This window comes from Trichechus manatus, unplaced genomic scaffold (genome assembly GCF_000243295.1).
Source record: "Trichechus manatus latirostris isolate Lorelei unplaced genomic scaffold, TriManLat1.0 scaffold00096, whole genome shotgun sequence".
Taxonomy (NCBI): Eukaryota; Metazoa; Chordata; class Mammalia; order Sirenia; family Trichechidae; genus Trichechus; species Trichechus manatus.
Genome location: NW_004444032.1, coordinates 9,526,405 through 9,549,610, shown reverse-complemented (window position 1 = coordinate 9,549,610; position 23,206 = coordinate 9,526,405). Strand labels below are relative to the sequence as shown.

At 43.3% G+C, this 23,206-nt stretch overlaps 1 protein-coding gene across 3 annotated transcripts in view; it reads right to left on the bottom strand.

The window, feature by feature from the left end:
• Positions 1-23,113, bottom strand: part of ATXN7L1 (ataxin 7 like 1) — a 287,619-nt gene extending 264,506 nt beyond the window's left edge. For all 3 annotated transcript variants that reach the window (XM_023737059.1, XM_004382608.2, XM_004382610.2), the window contains exons 1-2: positions 22,933-23,113; positions 22,351-22,419 (exon numbers count right to left, since the gene is read on the bottom strand). In XM_023737059.1, coding sequence (XP_023592827.1) covers positions 22,351-22,419; positions 22,933-23,113 — 250 coding nt within the window. The remainder of the gene's footprint in view (positions 1-22,350; positions 22,420-22,932) is intronic.
• Positions 23,114-23,206: the final 93 nt, after the last annotated feature.

Genomic DNA, 23,206 nt, shown 5'->3' with positions numbered 1-23,206 from the left:
AAATAAACCTTTACATTTATGATCAATTGATTTTCAAAAAAGGTACCAAGAAAAAACAGTCTTTTCAACAAGTGGTGCTGGGACAACTGGATAGTCACATGAAAAAGAATGAATCTGGACTCCTACCTCACACCATATAAAAAATTAACTCAAAATGGATCTGAGATCTAAATGTAAGAGCTAAAGGTATAAAACTCTTATAAGAAAACATGGGAGTAAATCTCCATGACCTTGGATTAGACAATGTTTCTTACATATGTCATCTAAAGCAAAAGCAACAAAAGAAAAAAATATTTGATGTCATCAAAATTAAAAACTTTTATGCTTCAAAGGATATCATCAAGAAAGTGAAAAGACAACCCACAGAATGGCAGAAAATATTTGCAAATCATATATCTGATAAGGGTTAGTATTCAGAATATATAAAGAATCCTGCAACCTAACAACAAAGACAACTCAATTTTTAAAATGGGCAAAGGATTTGAATAGACATTTCTCCAAAGAAGATATACAAATGGCCAATAAGTACATGAAAAGATGCTCAACATTATTAGTCATCAGGGAAATGCAAACCAAAACCACAATGAGATACCTCTTCACATCCACTAGGACGTATATAATAAAAAAGAAATCAATAGCAAGTGTTGGCAAGGATGTGGAGAAACTGGAACCCTCAAACACTGCTGATGGGAACATAAACTGGTACATCCTTTTTGGAATGATTTGAAGTTCCTCAAATAGTTAAACAAAGTTACCAGTGACCCAGCAGTTTTACTGCTAGATATACACCCAAGAGAAATGAAAATTTATGTCCACATAAAAACTTGTACATGAATGTTCATAGCAGTATTATTCATAATGGCCAAAAAGTGGGAAAAAACCTAAATGTCCATCAACTGATGAATGTAAATGGCATTGTTTTCTTGATTTCCTTTTTGAAGGCCTCCTTGTTAGTGTAAAAAAACCCCAACTGATTTTTGTATGCTGATCTTGTACCCTGCCACTTTGCTGAATTCTTCTGTTATATCCAACAGCTTTCTCGTGGAATGTCTGGGATTTTCTATGTATAGGATCATGTCATCTGCAAACAGAGAGAGTTTTACTTTTTCCTTTCTAGTTTGGACATCCTTTATTTCCCTTTCTTGCCTTACTGCTCTGGCTAGGACTTCTAGTACAATACAGACTAAGAGTAGTGATGATGGGTGTCCTTGTCTCATTCTCGTTCTCAGGGGGAAGGCTCACATTCTTTCTCTCCATTGAGAATAATGTTGGCTCCTGGTTTTGTATTATGCCCTTAATTATGTTGAAGAATTTCCCTACTATTCCTATTTTCCTGAGAGCTTTTATCAGGAAAACGGTGTTAGATTTTATCAAATGCCTTTTCTGCATCAATTGAGAAGATTCTGTGATTCTTTTCCTTTGTTATATTTATGTGGTGATCGACTAAGGAATAAACAAAATCTGGTATATCCATACAATGAAATATTATTCAACCAAGAAAAGGAACGACGTACTGATTCACTCCCATAACATGGATGAACTTTGAAATCATTATGTTAAATAAATGAAAGAAGTCGGACACCAAAAGCCACATCTTATATCATTCCATTTATATGAAATGTCCAGAACAGACAAATCCATAGAGGCAAAAAGTAGATTAGTGGTTGCCAGGGCCTGAGGGAAGGGAATGGGGAGTGACTGCTAATGGGCACAGGGTTTCTTTTTGGGGTAATGAAAAATATTCTGGTGATGGCTGTACAACTTTGTGAATAAGCTAAAAACACCGAATTATATACATTTTTAAAAGGTGACATTTATGGTATGTGAATTATATCTCAATAAAGCTATCGTTGGAGAACACACACACAGGAGTCACTGGGCCAGTGAGAGAGGGGACCACACGGGGAGGCATGTTCACTGCAGGGTCATCTTTGGAGACTAGTTACCACATGCTCTCCAATCTGCTGTTGTGTCTTAAATGGGTGAGATAAGTGGGAGTTGGACAACAGATCAAAGATTGGATTGGGAAGTGTGTTCTGCCTTCTGATCCTGAAATTTGGGCGAGAAATAACATCCTGGTATCTTTTGGGCTTCTTTATCAGTAGCAAAACAGCTTCCTTTTGGCCTCTCTTCCTTCTAAGGCTTTTGCTAGGTAAACGACCTCCTTGACCTAGGACCGAGGAGAGATCACACAAGCTGGAATGCCCACAGAATAGGCTGAATTGAGAAACTACGGAAAGCATAACCAAAAGGTTGGCAGTTTGAACCCACCCAGAGGTTCTGCAGGAGAAAGACCTGGTGATCTGCTTCCATAAAGACTACAGCCAAGAAAACTCTATGGCGCAGTTCTACTCTGCCACATGGGGCCACTATGAGTCAAAAATCAACTTGATAGCGCCCAACAACAACAACAGATAAAATCAGGTTCAGGGTAACTATTCTAGAGCAAGTCCACAAATTGAATGTGTGCAAAGATTTAGCTACAGGATGTTTATTCATTCATTTATTGATTGTAATATTATTTTTAATAGTGAAAAACTGAAAACAACCAGTATACCCAATGATAGGAAAATGGCTAAATAAATTATGGAACACACAGTAGAATATTTAATAACTTGGAAAGATGTTCACCATGATCAAAACAATACAAAATCATCTCATTTTTATAAACTACCAAGAAAAAAAAAAAGGTCATCATTGGTTAATTTTAGGTGATAGGATTATAGGCTAGTTTTTCTTTTCTTCTTTTTGCTGATGTATATTTTCCACAGTGATCATGCATCACTTTTATATTAAGAAAGAAAAAAGATTTAAAAACATTTTAAAAAATAAAACCCTCCACGAGTGCCAGCTCAGTGTGCCCAGCTCACTGAATTTCCACTCTTTCAGCTTCAAATCTTCTTCTTCTAGCTCTGAGTGCTTCCTCAGGGCCAGGCCACTGCCTTCTGCCCCTCTCTGTAACCTCCCCCTGCACCGCTCCTCAATCTTGCAATTCTGGAGGCTTGCATGAGGCCCCAGGCCCAGCTCCACCACTACTTATCACCCCAGTGAATCACATGGTCTCCCAGCACCTCCACTCACCCATCTGCAAGCCCGTTACCTAATGTCCCCTTTCCCCCCATCTCCACAACACAGAACCCCGGCAAATAAAACTGCTCCAAAGAAGCTGATGTGGTACCTCATTACCATCCTATTGTTAGCTGTCTTTCTAGTCCATCAGAGGAGACCAGTTGCCACCACTGGCCCCTGCAAAGAGCTGAGTACTCTCAGCAGGGCCTGCAGGTGTGATGCCACACCCCCGCTGAGGAGGTTTCCTGTGCTGGAGAAGGTGGGAGAAGGCCGGTCACCATGCTACACTTACTGACAACATCAAAGCTGCCCAGAGGCCCAAATCTTGTGTAGCTGCTCCCTGTCCCCATATGGAAGTCCCTGGATGGTACAAATGATTAAGCACTCGGCTACTAACCAAAAGGTTGGAAGATTTGAGTCCACCTGGAGATGCCTCAGAAGAAAAGCCTGGTGATTTACGTCCAAAAAATCAGCCATTGAAAACCCTATAGAGCACAGTTCTGTCCAGCACACACTGGGTCATCATAAGTCTGAGTCGATTCCACAGCAACTGGTCTTCACGTGGTAGATATGCAGGTGGCAGCAGAGGACAGGCCTCCAGCAGAGAAGAGGTAGCTCAATCAGATCTCTATTGACTGACGAGAGACACGTCAGAAATTTTTAAGGGCAGGAGGGCAAGTTTGGTTGCCCCTCAAAGTCTCCACAGGCACCACAATGCCAGGGCTGGGACTCCACCTGGACACACTGCGTGTCTGTGGGTCACGCAAGCTGTATTCAGACACCAAGTCACTGGATGCAGCCCTTTTACTGGGTGGCAGAGATCTATGATTTCCAACCCTCTTGGAGGTAACAGGTGAGGCAATTGTTTGCATGGTCTTCTGTTCTCTGCCCCCTTCTGGTTCTCTATGAAGCTCGACCACTTTCTTGCTCAAGGCCTTGAGCCTTCAAACCCTTGTTCTCCTATCCATGCCCCTGTCCCGAGAAGCCTGCCCTGATTCTCTCCTCCATGCATTTCTCTGGCTCTCTGCACTATCTTCCCAACAGGCGCTCTTGGCTGCCCTTATACTGACAGAGACTTTACAGTCTTACCCCTCATCTCACAGATGAAGATCCCAAGACCTTGCTTTCTAACTGCCCACAGTTATCCTGTTCTCTGGCAGAGGAAGATCCAATCCCAGGAATCCTGACCTAGTTCAGCGTTCCCGAGTCGGAACTGAACGGCACCTAACAACCACAACAACGTTCCTCACAGGCCTCTGCCGGGGTATCTGCCTCCTCCTTCCCAAGAAGCAAAAACTCCAGAGGCCAGGAGTAATCTAGATCTCTCAGATTTTCAGACCTGGGAGGGCTCTACTGTAGGCCCATAAAGCACCTTTGTGTAAATTAGAAAAAGGCACCCCTCTGGGCAGATGCAGCCCTGTGGAGGCACAGCTCCACAAGCAGAGTGCCACTTTGATCTGAGTCCCCATCAGCAACTTGAACGGCACACCTGAACAGGGCCATCCGCACATGTGTTCATGGCAGTGTTGATGGAGTGGTACACCTGAGCAGGGTTACCTCAGAAGTGCTGAGGGGTCTTCCTTAGACAAAATGGAAACAGCAGCACACTTGCCTTTAACTCACCTCAAGAAGATATGAGGATTTATTACACTTCTCATAAGAGCTTAACACACCAAGAACCTTAACCTCAGTACATAATTCCCCAGGCACCAACACCTCTGTAGGGGCCTAACATCTTTGGACATGTGACAATTTGAGACCCCATTGGATAAAAGGTACCACATACATGTAAACACCCTGTTCTTCCTGCCCGTTCCCTGCACCCATAGACCCCATCCCACAGGCAGCTGGTTTTTTACAAGGCCGCAGCAGCCAGGCCCATTCTTGGTAGGCATAAACTGCCATCCTGTTATAAATCCTTTCCCACAAAGAGCTGGAGACTGGTCCTCTCACTGTGCCAAGAAGTCTTTTTCTGACCATCTGTAATCCATTCAAAGGCAACCGGCAGGAAATGGCGGAAAGGAAAACCCCTGCAAAATGCAACTGGTGGGACCACCTCTCTTCTCGCTCATGGCCAGCAACAGGAAGTCCGCCTTTCTCGGGACACAGAACATCTGTGGGCGTTCTGAAAGCTGCTGGGCGGCTGTCGGGCTAAATGGGCTCAAGACAGATGCTTGCAAAATTTGGTAATAAAAGCATGCTGTATGGAGTTTTTAAATTAGCGCTGAAGGAAACTCATTTGAAAAACCAAAACAAATCCCAGGCCCTAAGAGGGAAAAAAAAAAAAAATCATATGAAAACTAACCTCAAAAATGCTTTCTTCTGATTTCTACGGATAATTAGACCACATTTTCAAGTAGTTCAAATCCTTCTTATTGTGGCTCCCCCTCCAATCTGGTATTGTTGGCCTCTTCTTCCTAATATTGACAGCTTCATTTTTTGGCACTAAAAACTGAGGCCCTCAAAGCATTGCAGTAGTGAGCCAGAGCTGGCTGGTACAGGCTCACAAGAGCTGATTGTTAAATTTTCAGTAATTTGGTGAACCACTTATTAAATTCTTAAAACTTAAGTTACATAAGCTTACAATTAATTACATAAAAACAAAGGTAATAAATACTCAAAAACTCATCACTTCCTATTTTATTATTTTATTTACTATTAGCTCTACTTTGATCAGGAGCTGACAACTTTTTCTACAAAGGACCAGGCAGTAAGTGTTTTAGGCTTTGTGGGACATTCTGTCTTTTCCTCAACTACTCAACTCAGCCACTGCAGTGCAAAAACAATCACAGATAATATGAAAATGAATAAGCATGGCAGTGTTCTAATAAAAATTTATTTACAAAAAATAGGCAAAGGGCCAGATTTGGCCTATGGGCTGTTGTCTGCTGACCCCCTTTGAGGTTATTTATGTCTATTTTATCTGTATGGTGGAAATACTATATAGCAGTATGCTCACTGCACATCTCTTTCCATGTTGTTACTTCCCAGATGTTCAGTAAAATCACATTATTAGCTTGAAATCAGCTATGGTGGTGGGAGAATTTACACCACGGAAATCATCAAATGCTACAAATCACGATTTGATTTACTACTTTATGATCTAGATTTAAGAAAGTGGTGGACAAAATTTTAATAACGTAGATTAAACTAAAAAGTTTATTGTGTCTGTAGCTCTATCATGAATAGCATAAAAAAATGAGAACATATTCTTTCAGTACTTGAAAACTATTATCCAGTTCAGCAAGGAAGTCACTCACGTCACTGACAATCGAGTGAATTTCCAACATACATCTCTGTTGTTTCACTTTCATCTTACTGACTTAAAAATGAAAATATCAACCAACATTTACATTGGACTTACTTATACTTGTTTATCAATTTCAAACTTACGTTGGCTAAGGGATACAAGAATTGGGCAGAAAAACAAAAGCATCCTGTGAGAATCAGCTGACAGTATTAAATATTGTATTATTATCTATAAATTATATGCTAAACAGCCTTTTTATCACTAAAATTTATAATAAACATAGATATATGTGCAATTTTTTTTAGACAGCAGATTGTTAAACATTTACTAGCACAACACTGATTGTTTAACAGAAAAGAATTTACAAATTAATTGGGCAGTAAGTCCTAAGAAGTGAAAGACATAGTAACTTTCTCCCCAGTACCCTTAACAGAGAAAGCAAAACACACATATTACCAAGCAAAAAAGTAGATTGTTTCCTAGTTTGAAAACTCTACTTCATGAAAGACTGCATTGGTTTGGGTATCAAGTGGGTCTACAACTGGAACAAATCATGGACTATTTCTCCTCAGTATTAACAGCAGATTCAGGACTCATTAAAACTCTTTTTTCCAAAAGCAACTTCCTGGGGAACTTACAGCCCTCACAAGGCCTTCGCTTAAGCTGTGCCCTTGCTGTGAAATGCCCTGAACGTCCAAATCCTAGCCCTCTGTGCACACTCAGCACAGACATTGCCTCTGCACGAGGCATTCATTCACTCATTCTTTAAACATTAGCCTGGCTCCCACCACACCCTTCACTGTGCTAGGTGCTCCAGATAGAACCACAAACCAAACAGCCCTGCCCTCGGGTCACAGGTCTCACTGACTGCAGACAAAAACCTCTTCCTGCCCTCGATCCCAGGGCATTGGATCCACATTTCACACTCTAAGCAGCATCAGACTGCCCAGCCTTCACATGGTGATTTCCTAGAGAGCAGGAGCCATGGCTCTTCTATCTTCACACCCCGAAAAGAGCCCAACACAGGGCCTCCCACAGCCTGGGCATTCAGTCACTTTCCACTGAGTCAGTGAGTGAGGGACGCGTGGCCCTGGCTTCACAGTCTATGGAGTATCACTCATCATGGTCTGCAACTTTACTTCAGTGATTTACCAGATCCAGGCTAAATACTGGGCTCCAGTTGGAAGGTGTGGGAAGGATTACTTCAAGTGTGATCACCTTCTTCTTTCCCCAAATTGGAAACCCTGGTGGCATAGTAGTTAAGTGCTACGGCTGCTAACTAAAAGGTTGGCAGTTCGAATCCACCAGGTGCTCCTTGGAAACTCTATGGGTCAGTTCTATTCCGTCCTATAGGGTTGCTATGAGTTGAAATCGACTCAGCAGCAACAGGTTTTGGTTTTCCCCAAATTAAAATACAGGGTAACCTGAGTGAGTAGGGTAATGTATCTCAAGATTTTAAACTCCTACCAACCAAGATTTGATTGCACTTTATTTCTTGAGGTTAGCACTACAAAGTTCTACCATCCATCTACCCATCTAAAATATCCCACTCATTATAGATTTTCCCACTACACATGTATCTTCTTAAAATGCTAGTGTACCCAGTCCTTGACCCTGCCCCTCCCTAGCTTAGGAATCATAGGCATTCAACTCCTTACTCTGAAAATTGGTAATTAAAAGGAAAAACTTCATTCTGCCTTTTTAGAAGAGATAGTTCATCCCCCATTGACAAGTAGAAGGTCAGAATGACAGAATTTGAAAATGACCATTATAAAAAAAACCCGCTGCCATTGAGTCAATTCTGACTCATAGCAACCCTACAGGACAGGGCAGAATTACCCTATAGGGTTTCCAAGGAGCAGCTGGTGGATTCAACCTGCCGTCCTTTAGGTTAGCAGTCGAGCTCTTAACCACTATGCCACCGGTGCTCCAACCATTATACAACCCCAAAGAAATAACCAATACAGGCAAGAATCATCAATGGATGCCAAGATGATTCAGTGACATTTCCTGTTGGTTAACAGGAGGTTCACTTGGTACCAAAGCATCACCCACAGAATGGCATGCTGACTGCAGAAGGAAAACACATCTATGCAATGGTAAGAGGCGGTCACCACCTTACCAAGTGAATGCTTCCTAATACTGGGATGCCCTGACATCATGAGCCTCCTGGTAAGATGCTTCAAGAAGTGCTCAGAATCATCTGAGCCATATTCTTGCCAAAATGTTGAGCCTGAATCTAATTGAGACTTCAGAGCTAACTTCCAGATGGGAGGAAAACAGGGCATAGGAAAACAAGGTAAACAGCACCACGAGGAAACATTAGACAAATCAAAAAGTGAAGCAGTCTAAACGGCCATGCTACATCAAAAAAAAAAGGTAGCGGAGCAGTGTTCTAGGTTAAAAGTGACTAAAGCAACGTAACAAACAAATGCAATGCATGAACGTTGACAGGATCCTGGTCTGAAAAAAAAGCAGTTATAAACTTTTTTAGGGGGATCAAACCCATTGCTGTCTAGTCGATTCTGACTCATAGCGGCCCTATGGGACAGAGCAGAACTGCCCCAAAGGGTTTCCAAGTCTGTAATCTTCAGGGAAGCAGGCCGCCACATCTTTCTCCAGAGAAGCAGCTGGTGAGTTCAAACCACCGACCTTTTGTTTAGCAGTCGAGCACTTAACCACTGCACCACTAGGGCTCCTCTTTCAGGGGATAACAGGAGGAATTTGAATATGAACTGGATATTAGATGTGCTTAGGGAATTGTAGTCAGTTTTCTAAGTGTGATACTGGCATTATGGTTATGCAGGAGAATGTTTTTATTTTTAGGAGATGCATGCTGAAGCACTCAGGGTGAAGTGTCATGCTATCTGTGACTTACTTTCAAATGGTTCAGCAAAAACACACATACATATTTATATAAGATGAGGCTCTGGGAACTTAAGTGAGTAGCTCAAGGTCAAACAATCAAGATGTCGCAAAATGATAAACATTTAGAGATGAAGTGTCATAATGTCTACAACTTCTTTTCAAATGGTATAGAAATACACACACATCATTATAGATAAAGCAAATATGGCAAAATGTGAACTAATTTTTAAATCTAATTAGTGCATATATGGGTGACCATGGTACTATTATTTCAGCTTTTCTATATGTGTGAAAATGTTTTATAATAATAAGCTGGGGCGGGGGACAACAAAGAAACAAGGGTGTAGGGTTGGGGTTCTGACCTAACCTTTAGTGAGAAGCTGCAGGTTTCTCAAAGGTGTCCGTGATTCTAGGCCTGAAAATAGGGCTTTTCCACTGACTTTTCCCTGCTGATGGAGGAACTCATGGAGGATGCTGGGGCTCCTACACCCTAAGCTGAGCTGGCCCTTTGGCTCTGTGGCTACAAGTATCCACTTGAACAGAAACTTCAGAAGTCCTCGATTGGAATCTCAACAATCTCAAAACATCAGGTGGTGAATCAAAGGAACACACAGGTCATTCCCAGATAGACTTAAAAATGAAGATACAGGTATAACTCTGTATAATGACATGTACCTGAAAAATAAACTGGATGTTTAACCAAACTGCAACACTCTGTTGGTTGAAAAGTAACTCAGGAGAGAAAAAGGGAACTTAAGTGTGTCCCTTCTCCCCAGCTCATCTCCGTATTATAATGCCACTGTGAAGACAGGACATGAAGACGACGATGGAATGGGTCTGTGCAGTACGAGGAAGTATGATTTAGCGGTCAAAGTGCATGGTGGGTACAGCCAGCAGTACTGGGTCCAGAAAAGGACCAGGCTGTGCAACCAGAGAGGCTGGGAAGGCTCTGTGGGAGAGAATGCGGGCTGGACCCTGAGGAAAGAGTAGGGTTCCCGTGAGTGGACAGAGAGAGAAAGGCACTAGAGCAGAGGACACCACAGAGGCAAAGATGGGGAGACGGGAAAAAAAAACATAAGAAAACCATGGTTTGTCCAAAGGGCTGTGAGGTGGTTACCTGTCAAGATCTGAAAGGACTAAGGCATCGAAGACCTGGAATGCTGCGTTAACTGTGGTCGATAGGGAAATGATGAACGTTTTCACTTGAGGAAAACCTGATAAAATTTGAATTGCCGGGAGATTAATTTTGAAGTGCTGTGCAGGGAAGATGGAGACAGGAAGACCAATTAAGCAGCTATTATAAAAACCCAAGTAGGCTATGAGGTAGGCCTGGCCTGGGGTTGGCGCTGTGGGAATTGAAAGAAATGAAGAAGTGCAGAGAATTGCTTTTAAGGTGAGAGAGGGAGGAAAGGAGGGAGGAAGAGCAAAAGGCAGGGAGGAAAGCGGAAGGGAGAGAAAGCCTATTCAAAGATAATGAATGAGGGAAAACGCAAACAAGGCTCTGCACTTGGCTCCGGGGTCTGGGATGCACTACAGACATCCAGGGAGCTGTGCCATGCAGCACACCAGAGGGGTGAGAGGAAGCTCTGCACAGAGGAGAGGTCAGGGCTGACATGCTAGTCACCACACAGAGGGGACCTTCCAAGGTATGAGCAAGAGAGTCTGCAGACACAGCAAACGGGAGGGCAAAGCCTGGGCTCTCGAGGAAGGGGCTGTGAGGAGTGAGGCAGACACGAGGAGCTGGCAAAAGGTGTCAAATTGGGAGTCACTAAAAGGTTAGTAAAGAAAATACGGTTTTCTAAAAACTGTAGGGTGGTCTACCATTCGGAGTTCCTGGTTGGTGCAAAGGGTTAACATGATCAGCTGCTAACTGAAAGGCTGGTAGTTCAAGTCCACTCAGAGGTACTTTGGAAGAAAGGCCTGGTGATCTACTTCTGAAAAGCCAGCCACTGAAAACCCTATGGAGCGCAGTTTTACTCGGACACACATGGGGTCACCATGAGTCAGAACTGACTCCATGGTAACTGGTTCGGTCTACCATTTAAAAATTCCCCAACAACTCTAATTGGAAGTTTGTTTAAATCTGGATTTTTAAGTATATTGGGTTTGCATAAAACAAGTTGTATCTTTACTTTGAAATGTTTTCTGCTGATAGGTACGTCTTTTGTCTGAGCTGCTGAAAGTAGCAGGACTAATTTGAGCTCCATGTCTTCGTTTGGTCTTGCCTGCCTCTACAGAAGATGGTGAGGAAAGACAGAATGGTCAAGGGGCAGGGAGTGGCCCAAGGGAACAGAAGGCTGGAGTCTGGGGACTTGGCTACCAGGGCAATCTTTCATGGGTAGGCCAAGCAGAGTCACCTTCACCCAAATGTGACCAGTTCCACTTTCCCACGAGTCTAGGGCAGATTCCATCATGTGTGAAAGGTGTTCGAGTCCACGAACTCTTGGCACTTACCAGAAGAATCAATCAATGGCCAGCAGGCCCAGGGGCCTGGGCCCCATCATATTGTTGTTGTTAGGTGCTGTTGTGTCAATTTTCAACTCACAGCAACCTTATATGACAGAATAGAATTGCCCCATACGGTTTTCTAAGCTGTAATCTTTATGGAAGCAGATTGCCAGGTCTTTTCTCCTGTGGAGCCCCTGGTGGGTTCCGATCACGAACCCTTCGGTTAGCAACTGAGTGCTTAACCATTGAGCCACCAGGGCTCCTAGGGCCCCATCATAGGCCACCTGAAACCCCACACAGATCAGGTGACTGACTGGGACGGGGTGACACTGAAGAAGGAATACATGTCAAGGACTCCTCTCTCTCTGAATTTGCTGAGAGAGATAACACCAACTCCTCTGGGACCAGCAAGGCCATTCCATATCGAATGCTTAGGTGCCCTGGTTAATTAAGAGTAGGTGAACTTTGAAGTCATGGGAACTGAACATGGCCACATCACTCAGTCCTCATGTGGGAGATGATGCATTCTGTGCCTTTCTCAGCCTCTTTGTCACTGCCCTTCAGAGCCAGTCACAAGCAGGCCATCACTGTGGCTGGAGAAGGCAAAGGATGTTCACACCCACTTAGCAAGTGTATCACCATCAAAAGGACACCTCAGCTGTGGCGGGTATTGAAAAGCTGTCTCTGCTCATCATCCAAAGGAGTGCGCCCTTCACAAAAACCCTAACAATCCTGGCGGTGCCACAGGGAAACTGAAAAGCAGCCTAGAAGACGTTTAAAAAGGAAAACAAGAAAGAAATCATCACTGTGGATAGATGCCCCTGAAGTTGCTTGGCAACCATCTTCGCTAACACCTTCTCCCAAAAAGGAACAGTTGGAGTCAGCTCCTGAGATTCCCTGAGGCCAGGACTCTGACCACTGAGGCATAATACAGTTCGGTTCTTGGGATGAGGAAGCGGCTCACTGAGGGAGAGACCTGGGGCCCCGTCAGTGGGGGAAGAAAAGCTAGTCCGTCTTAACCATTCTGCTAAAGAACGTGCCCTCCCAGGCAGGGCTGGAACCGTTGTTCTTGTTAGTTGCTGTCAAGTGGCTTCTGAGTAGATTTCGACTCCTGGCAACCCCATGTGTGCAGAGTAGAACTGTTCCATACGGTTTTCAAGGCTGTAACCTTTTTGGAAGCAAGTGCCATTTGCGCCACCCAGGGACTAGGGTGAGGCAAACGAGGTGCCCAGGGTGTAGCATTTAAGGAGGCACTCACTCTGTGCCTGCAGCACCCTGAGCAAGTACCTCCTTAAACGTGTGTCCTGAGTGCCTGCCTTGCCTCACCCTAGTCCCAGCCCTGCTCCTAGGGCAACATTATGACACATTATGACATTACAAGTACAGCCTCTGGAATCAGCCTGCCTCTGTGTCCAAATCCCAATTCCACCACTTACTAGCTGTGTCACCTTGGGTAAATCACTTTACCTTTAAGCCTCAGCGTATTAATCTCTAAAATGGGGTTGATAATACGACTTGCCTCACAGGGTGCTCACAAGGATTAAGTGAGAAATGTACCTTTAGCACTGGGCCTGGCACCTAGTTGATGCCCAGTAACTGGCGGCTGAGATTGCTATTTTAAAAAAACACCTAAGCAGCACCCCAGAACTCCTCATCCCAGAACTATGGAATCAGAATCTGTGGGAGTGAGTGGTCCTGGCATTTCTGCTTTAAAAAAGCTCCATCAGGGATTCTAAAGGTGGGCAGGGCTGAGAGCTGCTTCCCTCAAGCATTAACGGTGGTTCTCAAATCAGTAGACATCAGAGCCACCGGGGGAGCTGGTGTAAAGTGTAGGTTCCTGTGCCCGTTCCCAGTCATTCTGACTCTGTGAAGTACTAGGGGCTTCAGTGCAGGGTCCCAAACTGACGACACTCTGAAAGAGACTGAAACAGACCCATTCTTGAAAACTAATGGGACAGGGACACTGGACCACCTCCTTTTGCCTTTATTCCTGGCATCCTCAAAGAGGCAGGGGTAGAAATGTTGACAAAAGATGCTCCGTGAGCACCAGGCACGTTCCTGGAGCAGGAAGAATGTACCACCTGCTCCCTGGAAGTGGCAGCTCTCCCATGGCAAAGAAGGGGATCCGAGTTCCTGGTAAAAATAACAATCATCGTAACCAAAACTTCCACGACTGTGCACCTACTGTGTGTCAGACAGTATCTTAGGGGCCAACATGTCATACCTCATTTATCTTCACAACAACCGTGAGAGGTATTACTATTCCCGTTTTGAAAATAAGGAAATTGAGGCTCAGGAAAGTTATATTACTACACAGCTAGTAAGTGGCTGAGTTGAGATTCAAATAACGCTATATGAGACTCTCAAGTTTGCCCTGCCAACATGCTTTTAAAAATAAAATTATTGTGGTAAAATATATATAATACAAAAATTGCCACTTTAACTATTTTTAAGTGTACAATACAAGGACATTTATTATATTTACAACGTTGTACAACCATCACTGCTATCTATTTTCAAAACTTTTCATCACTCCAAACAGAAAAAAGTGCTCAAATCATCTTGGTCTGAGACGACCAAATCAGCAATGTATCTCAACCATTTTCCATGTCCCTGGAACACTGGACTCTCCTGGGGCTAGGGTCATCAGACTGGGTGTCCTGTGTCCCCACTCCCATCCCAAGACTCCATGACCTACCAGTGTATCAGGGCAGGGTCACACAGTTCCCACCCCAACCTGGCCAAGGCTGTCCTTGCACTATGACTGTCCAGAAAATCACAACTGGCTTCACAGAAGCAGATACACTAATAACTGTTTCTATGCTCAAAGAGCTGGTCACTGAGTCACTTTTATCTTCCCCACTATGGTGACCTGGTGCCAACCTGGTGCCACTTTGTCCCACCCTGGAAAGTATTTCTTTAGTTTCTTTTTTCTCTTTAAGTACCTGGTCCCTTGACACTGGCAAGAGGCATTATAAAACCTCAAGTATAAGAATAATGCATCTACATAAAAACACCACCTTTCCCCCAGCTGAATTCCAGCTTTCCTTACAGGCAGCAGGGTAAGCCAGGTCTGGCTCCTGAGTCTTAAGGATCCTATGCTCTGGCATCAGCCCACTTGCAGGAAGGGGTTTTCTGGGCTTTCATTAGTTCAAGTGTCTCAGGATTCGAATCCAGGTCCATTTGGCAGAAGCAGTCATGCTGACCTCTGCCGCAGGCGAGAGTAAGAGAGAGCCAGCCAAAGAGCATTAACTGGGAGCCATCATCAGGCAGAACAAGTACCAAGAGTTTTAGGGAGGGGGAGGGAGAGAGAGAGGCGGAAGTTAGTCCTTGCCACTCAGTTTCCACAATATTCAGAAAAAGTCCATCCCATTGGCCAACTGTCTCCTTCTCCATTATGGCTAGGTCTGATTATTAGCCAGTGAACGATCACAGTTTCCAGATGGTGACTACTGGGCCACCTCAGAGACTGGAGGTCCTTGGATAAAAGGGATTTGACTAGAACAGGTTCTCGCTGTGTCTGCTACTACCATTTTATGTCAATTTCTGAAGGATATCATGAATGAAAGAAAGCATCATGAATGATGTTAACCCAAAGGATATAAACACAACCTACACAGAACACTCTGCAGAAACCAATCTGCCTAACCTTTCTAAATCATTTCTGAAGTAGAGACAGCCAGACCCTGCAAACAGTTGGCTGAAGGCGTTAATGTGGCCTCATGGTCCTAAATAATGCTTGAGACCACTTGGCATGCAGGTCAGAAGCCCTCCAGAATCAGATCCTCTCCTGCCCCTCTTATTTTCCAAGTCCTAGCATGGAAATCCTGCAACCAGCCGCTTTGCTTTCCATCATGTGCATCCCTGTTTAGACAAACCCCACGGGTAATCAAACTGCAGAGAATGCCAGTTGTATTTCCAGCCTGACTTTAAATATAAACTGAAATCCTTAATGCTTCACTGTGGCGCTTTTGACATCGGGGCCACCATACAATAAATGCCATCATTATCAGAATGGGTGCCTTGGGGTTCCCTCTACCCACAGAGAGTGAGGGTTGGGCCACCCAGAATTATAATCAAAATCTCACCATTATCACCATTTACTGTAGAATGGAATCGAAGGTTTGGAGGAGTCACCATGAAATCTTTGGAGAACTCCTTAAGGGGCAGAGTCTCCTCTCTCTTTATATCCTCCCAAAAGTAACCCAGTGACAGGGATGGTCACAGATACATATACATCTGTTGATTACTTGATAAGGCAAATTTCCCGGGAATGTAGGCTTAAAATGAGCAGATATTTTAGATATTCTTCACTGCTATACCCCCAGGGCCTAGCCCAGTATTGACACACTGTGAGAGTTCACTCAATCTATGTCAAAGGTACTAATGAGGTCAAGAAAGCAGCTCTTGTTGTGTTGTTGTTGTGTGCCATACAGTCAATTCTGACTCATAGCGACCCGATATGACAGAGTAAAACTGCCCTATAGGGTTTCCTAGGCTGTAATCTTTAAGGGAGCAGATTGCCAGGTCTTTTCTCCCGTGGAGCAGCTGGTGGGTTTAGATTGAAGACCTTTTGGCTGGCAGCCAAGTACTTAACCACTGCACCACCAGGGCTCTTTAAGAAAGCAGCAGGGGATATATTAAAAAGTAAGCAAGATACCCAAAGGCTTAAATCATCCTCCTCCTATGCAGGCACTAAAAAGAGAACACAAAAATTCCTTATGAAATTAATATGGACAGCTCTCTAAGATAAATGAAAATGCCAAGGTACTAGACAATATGTACTGTATACTTTTATGTGGGGAAAAGGAAAAGAAAAAACATTGTATCTACTTGAATGCACACAGAATGCCTCTGGAAGGATATACAAGCAACTGGTAAACAGTGGTTACCACTGTAGGGGCAGGGGTGGAGTTACTTTTCACCATATACCCTTTTGAATTTTATAACATGTGAACCATTACTACCTATCAAAAAAAAAAAAAAAAAAGCATTGAAACAAATGTGTGTTAGTAAGTGTTGAGTGTGTGTGTGTGTGTGCGCGTGTGTGTGTATGTGGATACGTGTATGTCTAAGTCTACATCTTCTAACCCCTTGCCATGGAGTTGACTCAAGGCGACCCCATATGTTATAGAGTAGAACTGCTCCATAGGGTTTTCTTGGCTGTAATATTTACAGAAGCAGACTGCCAGGTCTTTCTTCTGCAGTGCCACTGGGTGCGTTCTAATCAACCTTTAGGTTAGTAGCTGAGATCAAACCATTTGTAGTACCCAGGGACTCTGCATCTTCTAGAAGTAAAAAATGAATAATTCTCACAGAATGACATGTGATGAGAACATGGCACTGTAACCGTACTTGAAAGGCACTATCACACGCAGTGTTTGTAAGTATGCCCACCCTGTGTAACTAACTTCCTGTTCTGGAAGAAGTACATAGCCCTACTTTCTCCATATGGGAATGCAGGTACATGAAAATACCTATATGTAAAAAGATATTCAGTTTAGAAGCTTTATATTTTCAAAACTAGTTACAGACAACCCCCTGTGCCCTCTTTCAGCTTTGTTGTCTTGGTATGGATGCCCTCTCCCCCATTCTCCATCAGGTGGCCGCAACTGTAAAGTTTATTAATTCTCCAAGCCCTTACTTCTCCTCCTCCTTAGTCATCTTCCCTCCCTACCACCTTTAGGCCACTCCGTCTCTCCTGTCCTTCCATCTCAAACCCTGCGTAAGAGAAAAGAGATGGTAATGAAACGCCAAAGAGAACAATGTTGCTGCTTGTTACCAAAAGGGGAGGAAGATAGAGTTAATGGAGAAAGAAGTTGAAATTAATGGCGAAAATGAGGTTTATCTGTGTAATCTGTGGACTTCACGCCTTCCCATCCCCTTTTAACATAGATAACAGAGTTGTCTGTATAATGATAAAGGGAAGCTGTGTGCAGTTTCCCATAAATCTCTACTACTTGTTGCTGGCTTCTCTGGCTTGGATTCTAAGAATACTTCATTCTTAGCAGGTCAGTTGCCATCTCTTCCCCCACAAGTTCCCATCCAGCAATAACTGCAAACCTCTTGAACTTGGGCTGAACACGTTCTCGTTGAGACTCCTGCTCCCTCCTATGTAGTCTTCTAGCCCAATTCCACCAGCATCTCAGGAGAACAGCAAACTCTTACAGTTACAGCAAGACCTTACTGGCCCCAGCACAGTTTTCAAATTGGAAGCATTCCTCAAGTTTAACTACATTAAATCAAAGGGAACATTAAAACATAGACGAGTGCCTGAGGTGACAAGTGTGGGGCTTCCAAAGTCCCAAGCAAGAACCAATGGAGGACTTTTTTTCTCAAAGATGAGATAAAACAATTTATTGATCCCTTTTAAATTTTTTTAGATCTCCTAGTCCCCAGAAAGAACTTTGTAAACCCCTCCTAGCCATAGGCCAAAAAACTGCCCATATTTTTCTCTAACCCTTGATAAAACATATCAATGGCCACTTATCAAGTGTGCTTCATTGAAAATATAGTATCCATAGAAATTAGTTTTTAAAAATTATTAGCTTTATAAATGATTAAGTGGTTTAAAAACACTCTAAAAATGAAGTTTCTGATACAGCATATCTATTCTCTTCATCAATGATTAGTTAAAAGTCCTAGTTAATAATAATAGCAAAATTTTCTACAACTAGCTTCATTAATAAGTGAGGGTGATAATAATAATAGGAATAAAATAAAGAATAAGAAACATTCATTTAGCACATACTGTGTGCCAAACCCTTTTGTATTATCTGTTAATCCTCATAGCAGCCCTGTTATTATATCCGTCTTATACTTAAGGACACTGAGCCACGTGAACCAGGCTCTGTATTTATGAATTGGCATTCTTACGAAAAAAAGTTTACATGATGCCATTAGAAAAGGGAACCATCTTTCTAAATCACTGGGCGCTTTTCCCCAAACTTGAAAAGAATCTTCACATAAATTTACTAAGCTGGAGAGATAAAATTTGGTTAGCAGAGACGAATGGCCTTCCCTTGGAATTTTCTACCATAAACACATTTCACATCTTAGATTAGGCGAATAAGGTTTCTGGGAACTGTCCTCTTAGGAAATCTGAATGCCTGACTGATCCAAGCTGATGGAGGTCAACTCACTCACCAATATGAGGAACACATTACACAGAGATTTGGACCCACCCTCAGTTTTCTCAGAGTCCTGAAGGCCACATACCAATCATAAACTATTTGCAGGGGTCTGGATTATTCAGAATATGCTTGTGCATGAGATGCAGTGATTTTTGCCACAAGAGGTTATAAATCAAGAAAATAAACCAGTATGAAGTGTGTTTTAAAATATTTTTGATGTAAGGGCTTGATTTTTTTTTAAGTTTCTTTAAAAACAGCCTGTCTACAGAGAGGGTTAGGAGCTGGTTGAACGGACATGGGAAATCAGGGGTGGAAAGGAGGAGTGTGCTGTCACAGTACAGGGAGAGCAATTAGGGTCACATAACAATGTATGTTATTACACTTTTGTATGAGAGACTAACTTGAAATGTAAACTTGCACTTAAACTAGAATAAAAAAAATAAAAATAAAAACAGCCTGTCTAGTATGACTACATCCCAAATAGAAATACATACAATAGAGAAGTTTAGGCTCTGAGGCCTCAAAGGAACACAGAGGACATATAGTCCCTCCTCCTTACTTTGCAGGTAAGAGAATCAGCCCAGAGAAGGGAAATGACATTCTCAAGGTCACACATTGGGGCTTAGGAAGCCTGGACTCAAAGCCCTCTCTCCTGCTCCTTCACGGTGCCACGCTGCCCTGGATGTGCCCTATACACCCATATCCAAACATGGAATTGGCAACACCTTCTGAACCCAGGTCATGATTTGGCCAGGTTCAAAAGCATCTGGAAGGGAATATTGGTCTGTCAAATTCCTCTTGGCCATAATTTTAGCTAATTCTAGATGAAATAATAACATTGATATAAAGATCACAGAGATTTCAAAGCATTTAGCTGACATTTCATACCTGATATAGGCAGACACGAAGCAATGGACCGCTAACCGAAAGGGCGGCGGTTTGAAACCACCAGCGGCTCCGCGGGAGAAAGACGTGGCAGTCTGCTTCTGTAGAGATTTACAACCTTGGAAACCCTATAGGGTCGCTCTGAGTTGGAACTGACTCAATGGCAGTGGGTTTGGTTTGGTTTATAGGTAGAGAACCGAAGCAGAGAAAGGTTAAAGTAATGACAAATGGAGAGGAAACATATTACAACCATCAGGTTATTGAAAAAGTCTGCAAGTCCTTCCCATGTCTTCTGAAGCTATGGCCAGAGAGATGAAGAAGGTAAAAAGATTCTTATTTCCTATTTACAGCTGACCTTTCCTCTCTGAGCTCAATCTATAAAAAATATCATATCGAAACCTGAATCAGATCCTTTCATTTCACAATCGGAATTCTGAAACTTACTTTATTCTTTCGTCACTATTCAAGCCCAAATTTCTTCTCAAGACGTTCTTACTTCCAACAGCATCATGGTAAATCTACGTTCATTCACACACAGACATACACACAGTCATACATAGGCCACTTGTGTCCTGCAGTGACACATCCACAAACTTGTACCCACTCTGAGACCTCCATATGATAACTCCATCAAGATTAATGCAACCAGCCTTTCTGGAGATTCTGGCAACCAAAAGCTCAGACACAGATTCCAAGCTCAATGCTTAAATTCCACACCATGAGGAATTATGTATTAGTATATGCATATTTTATCCATAAGGAAAACTGTGTGCATATACCAGAAAGACTATCAGAATTGCTCACCCAAGTCTGCTCCACCAGGCCTGTGAACAAAGAGATTTCAAGCCCATACGTGGCTATTTTGGTGGACTCAGCAATTGCATGTTACACTGAACAGTGGGTGTCCTTAATGCAAATGCATATAATTAGGAGCTAAATCTTTGTACCTTTACAGGACAAAGGACATAATAAGCAGGATGTACTGCTTGTGACTTCTGAGGAAAGGAGAGCTTTTCATTTTTCCTTAAAAGAATCCATTTCTCATGAGGCACAGGGAATCTGAGAACAAGAGTCTTTTGAAATAGAAGAGGAAAAAGGGAAAAGAACATGAGTTTTGTGTGTTATAGTCATAACCCATCACTCAGACCTGAGCAGTGCCAATCCTGTGCCATGTGTTGAACTTTTTACTCAACTTTATTTTAAGGGTTTTCACAAAGTCATTGTTTTTCATGGAAACCTTTCATTGCTGGTGGTCTGATAACTGTGTCCCATGAGCTTTTAAAGATCTCCAGAGTTTGTGAAGAAAAACAATCTCTAGTGACAGTTTCCACTGCCAACACACATGGACATTCAGCACAAATAAGCTGCCACTTGTAAGAAGTCCACTTGACATCATTCCCTTGTGCATCCTAAAGACACATATCAAGATCACACTAAGATATTTAGATGCAAACATCTTTAGAATAATGCTTCATTCCCAATCAAAGTGCTTAATTAGCAAAAACACTATAAAAGAGAACTGTCCTTGAATATACATGCATTTTAACTTCCATGCCCACCCCCACCCCAAGCATAAATTTTCCTCTCAATGGATAGTCAGAAAATGACTGGGCATAGAAAGCTGACTGTGATAGGTGTCAGTCCACAAAATGAATTACATCTTTCCAAGCAGGGTTCAGCTGCTTTACAGGGATGACATCCATGTTTATGAGAGAGACCATTCTTTGGCCTCTAATGGACTCTTCCTCCACTCCTTTTGGACAAGTAATGCTCCTACTGCCTAGTTAGGTCTTAACTCTTTCAACACTTCTCACTAATCTTCTGCCCCCTTGTGCCTTCCCCCTACTCCCAATTTCAGCCAGTCATGTTTGCGAGACATCAGTTAGTGAACCACAACTCAAACAAATCCATTCACTTGCTCAGCAGCAAGTGGCCTCCGGAGTTGCTCCATTTGAAGCTCATGGGCCGGAGTTACATATGGCAAGCTTGCAAACTCGAATGGGATATCAGTTATTTATGATGACCGTGTGTGTTCAATGCCCAATTCCAGCAGGCTGTGGCTTCATTCACATGTCTTGGTCTGGGATGACTACCTACTCACTGTGTCCCATTTCAAGTACTGTATTTCCATGCTGGGAAAAGAGACGGGCAACTGGCTGAGAGGCTGCACACACACATGCCCCAACCCTGCTCATCTCATAACAATCTGTGACCAAATGCGAAGTGGGCTAAATGTGACTTGCTGGAAAGGTTTGCCATGTACAATTGTTTTCAGTGGAGAGTTGAGAAGTAGCTGCTGAACTGACTGACCATGTGGGGTTCATTAAACTGCTGTGCATTTACCCACAGGGTGCATTGGGATGCTTGTGATGGGAGCCCCATTCCTCATTTCAGAGATTCTGACCCCCTACCATTTGGCAATGATGCTCAAAAGGTGAAGAACAGATATGCATCAGAAGGTCCAAGTGTGGACTCCACCGGAAGTACAGAAAACTTCTGCCTTTGACAGTCTTCCCTCTCTACCCCCCAGTCGTATTTACACTTTGAAAGAAGTTAACATGAAGTGGTAGTCACCTGGGCGTGCTCAATTTTTGACAAGCCTTAGTCACTCTGTACCCAGCTGAACAATTCACATTCGAAATCTTGTGAAGATTCTGCCACACATGCTAACACTAAAATGCCAGCAGCTCCACTTACCTTCTTTATTAAGCCTCATAACCTCCCTGCTTTTTCCACCCTCTTTTCCAGCCTCTTCTAAATCTACATCTGCAGATGAAAAAGAAAAGGAAAAAATAAGGAAAAAAGAGGGGAAAAAAAAAGGAAAAAAAAAAAAAGCCAAAGTCAAGGGGGGAGGGAGAGTGTTTATTTGCAAACAGATCGATATAAATATTGTATATGAAAATCTTTCAAAATTTGACAATGCAACATTTTCTCCCAAGTCAGGGTTTCCATCTACCTGGCCCAGATAGGTACCAAAAAAACTATGCAAGCAGCAACAGAGTAGCCTTTTAAACAGATACACCGTGGGACTGTGAAAGCCCACCCCGCGGGCTGCCACGGTGAGCCGGGCACAGACAGACAGACAGATAGCCCTGGCAGCCGGGCCTCTCTCTGTGCATTGATGATCTGTCTCTGTGTGTATTTATTTAGAGAGAGGGAGAAGCATGGAGGACACCGGGAGCCACTCTCTCTCTCATACACACACTTTTTCCCAGTGGCTCTAGGTGAATGGAAAGGTTACAGGATAATAAAAGGAGGAGTAGGCGGTGGGGTTCTTACTGTCGGAGCAGTGTAATTTGGCGGCGTCGATCCAGGAGGACCAGGGTTTGCCCAGAAACGCCTCCGGACTGGGCACTTTGCGATCCAGTGTCGCCATTGCTCTTCCTTCTTGTTGCTTTTTCCCTGTTCCTTCGGCGGCAGCAGCCGAGAGACACGGGATTCGAGAACGCTCCGACGTCATCTTCGGAACGTTCCGACATTGAGTGTTCTGAAAGGGGGAGGAAGGGAGGGAGGCGGAGGAGGAGGAGAGAGAGGAGGAGGAGGGGCCGGCGGG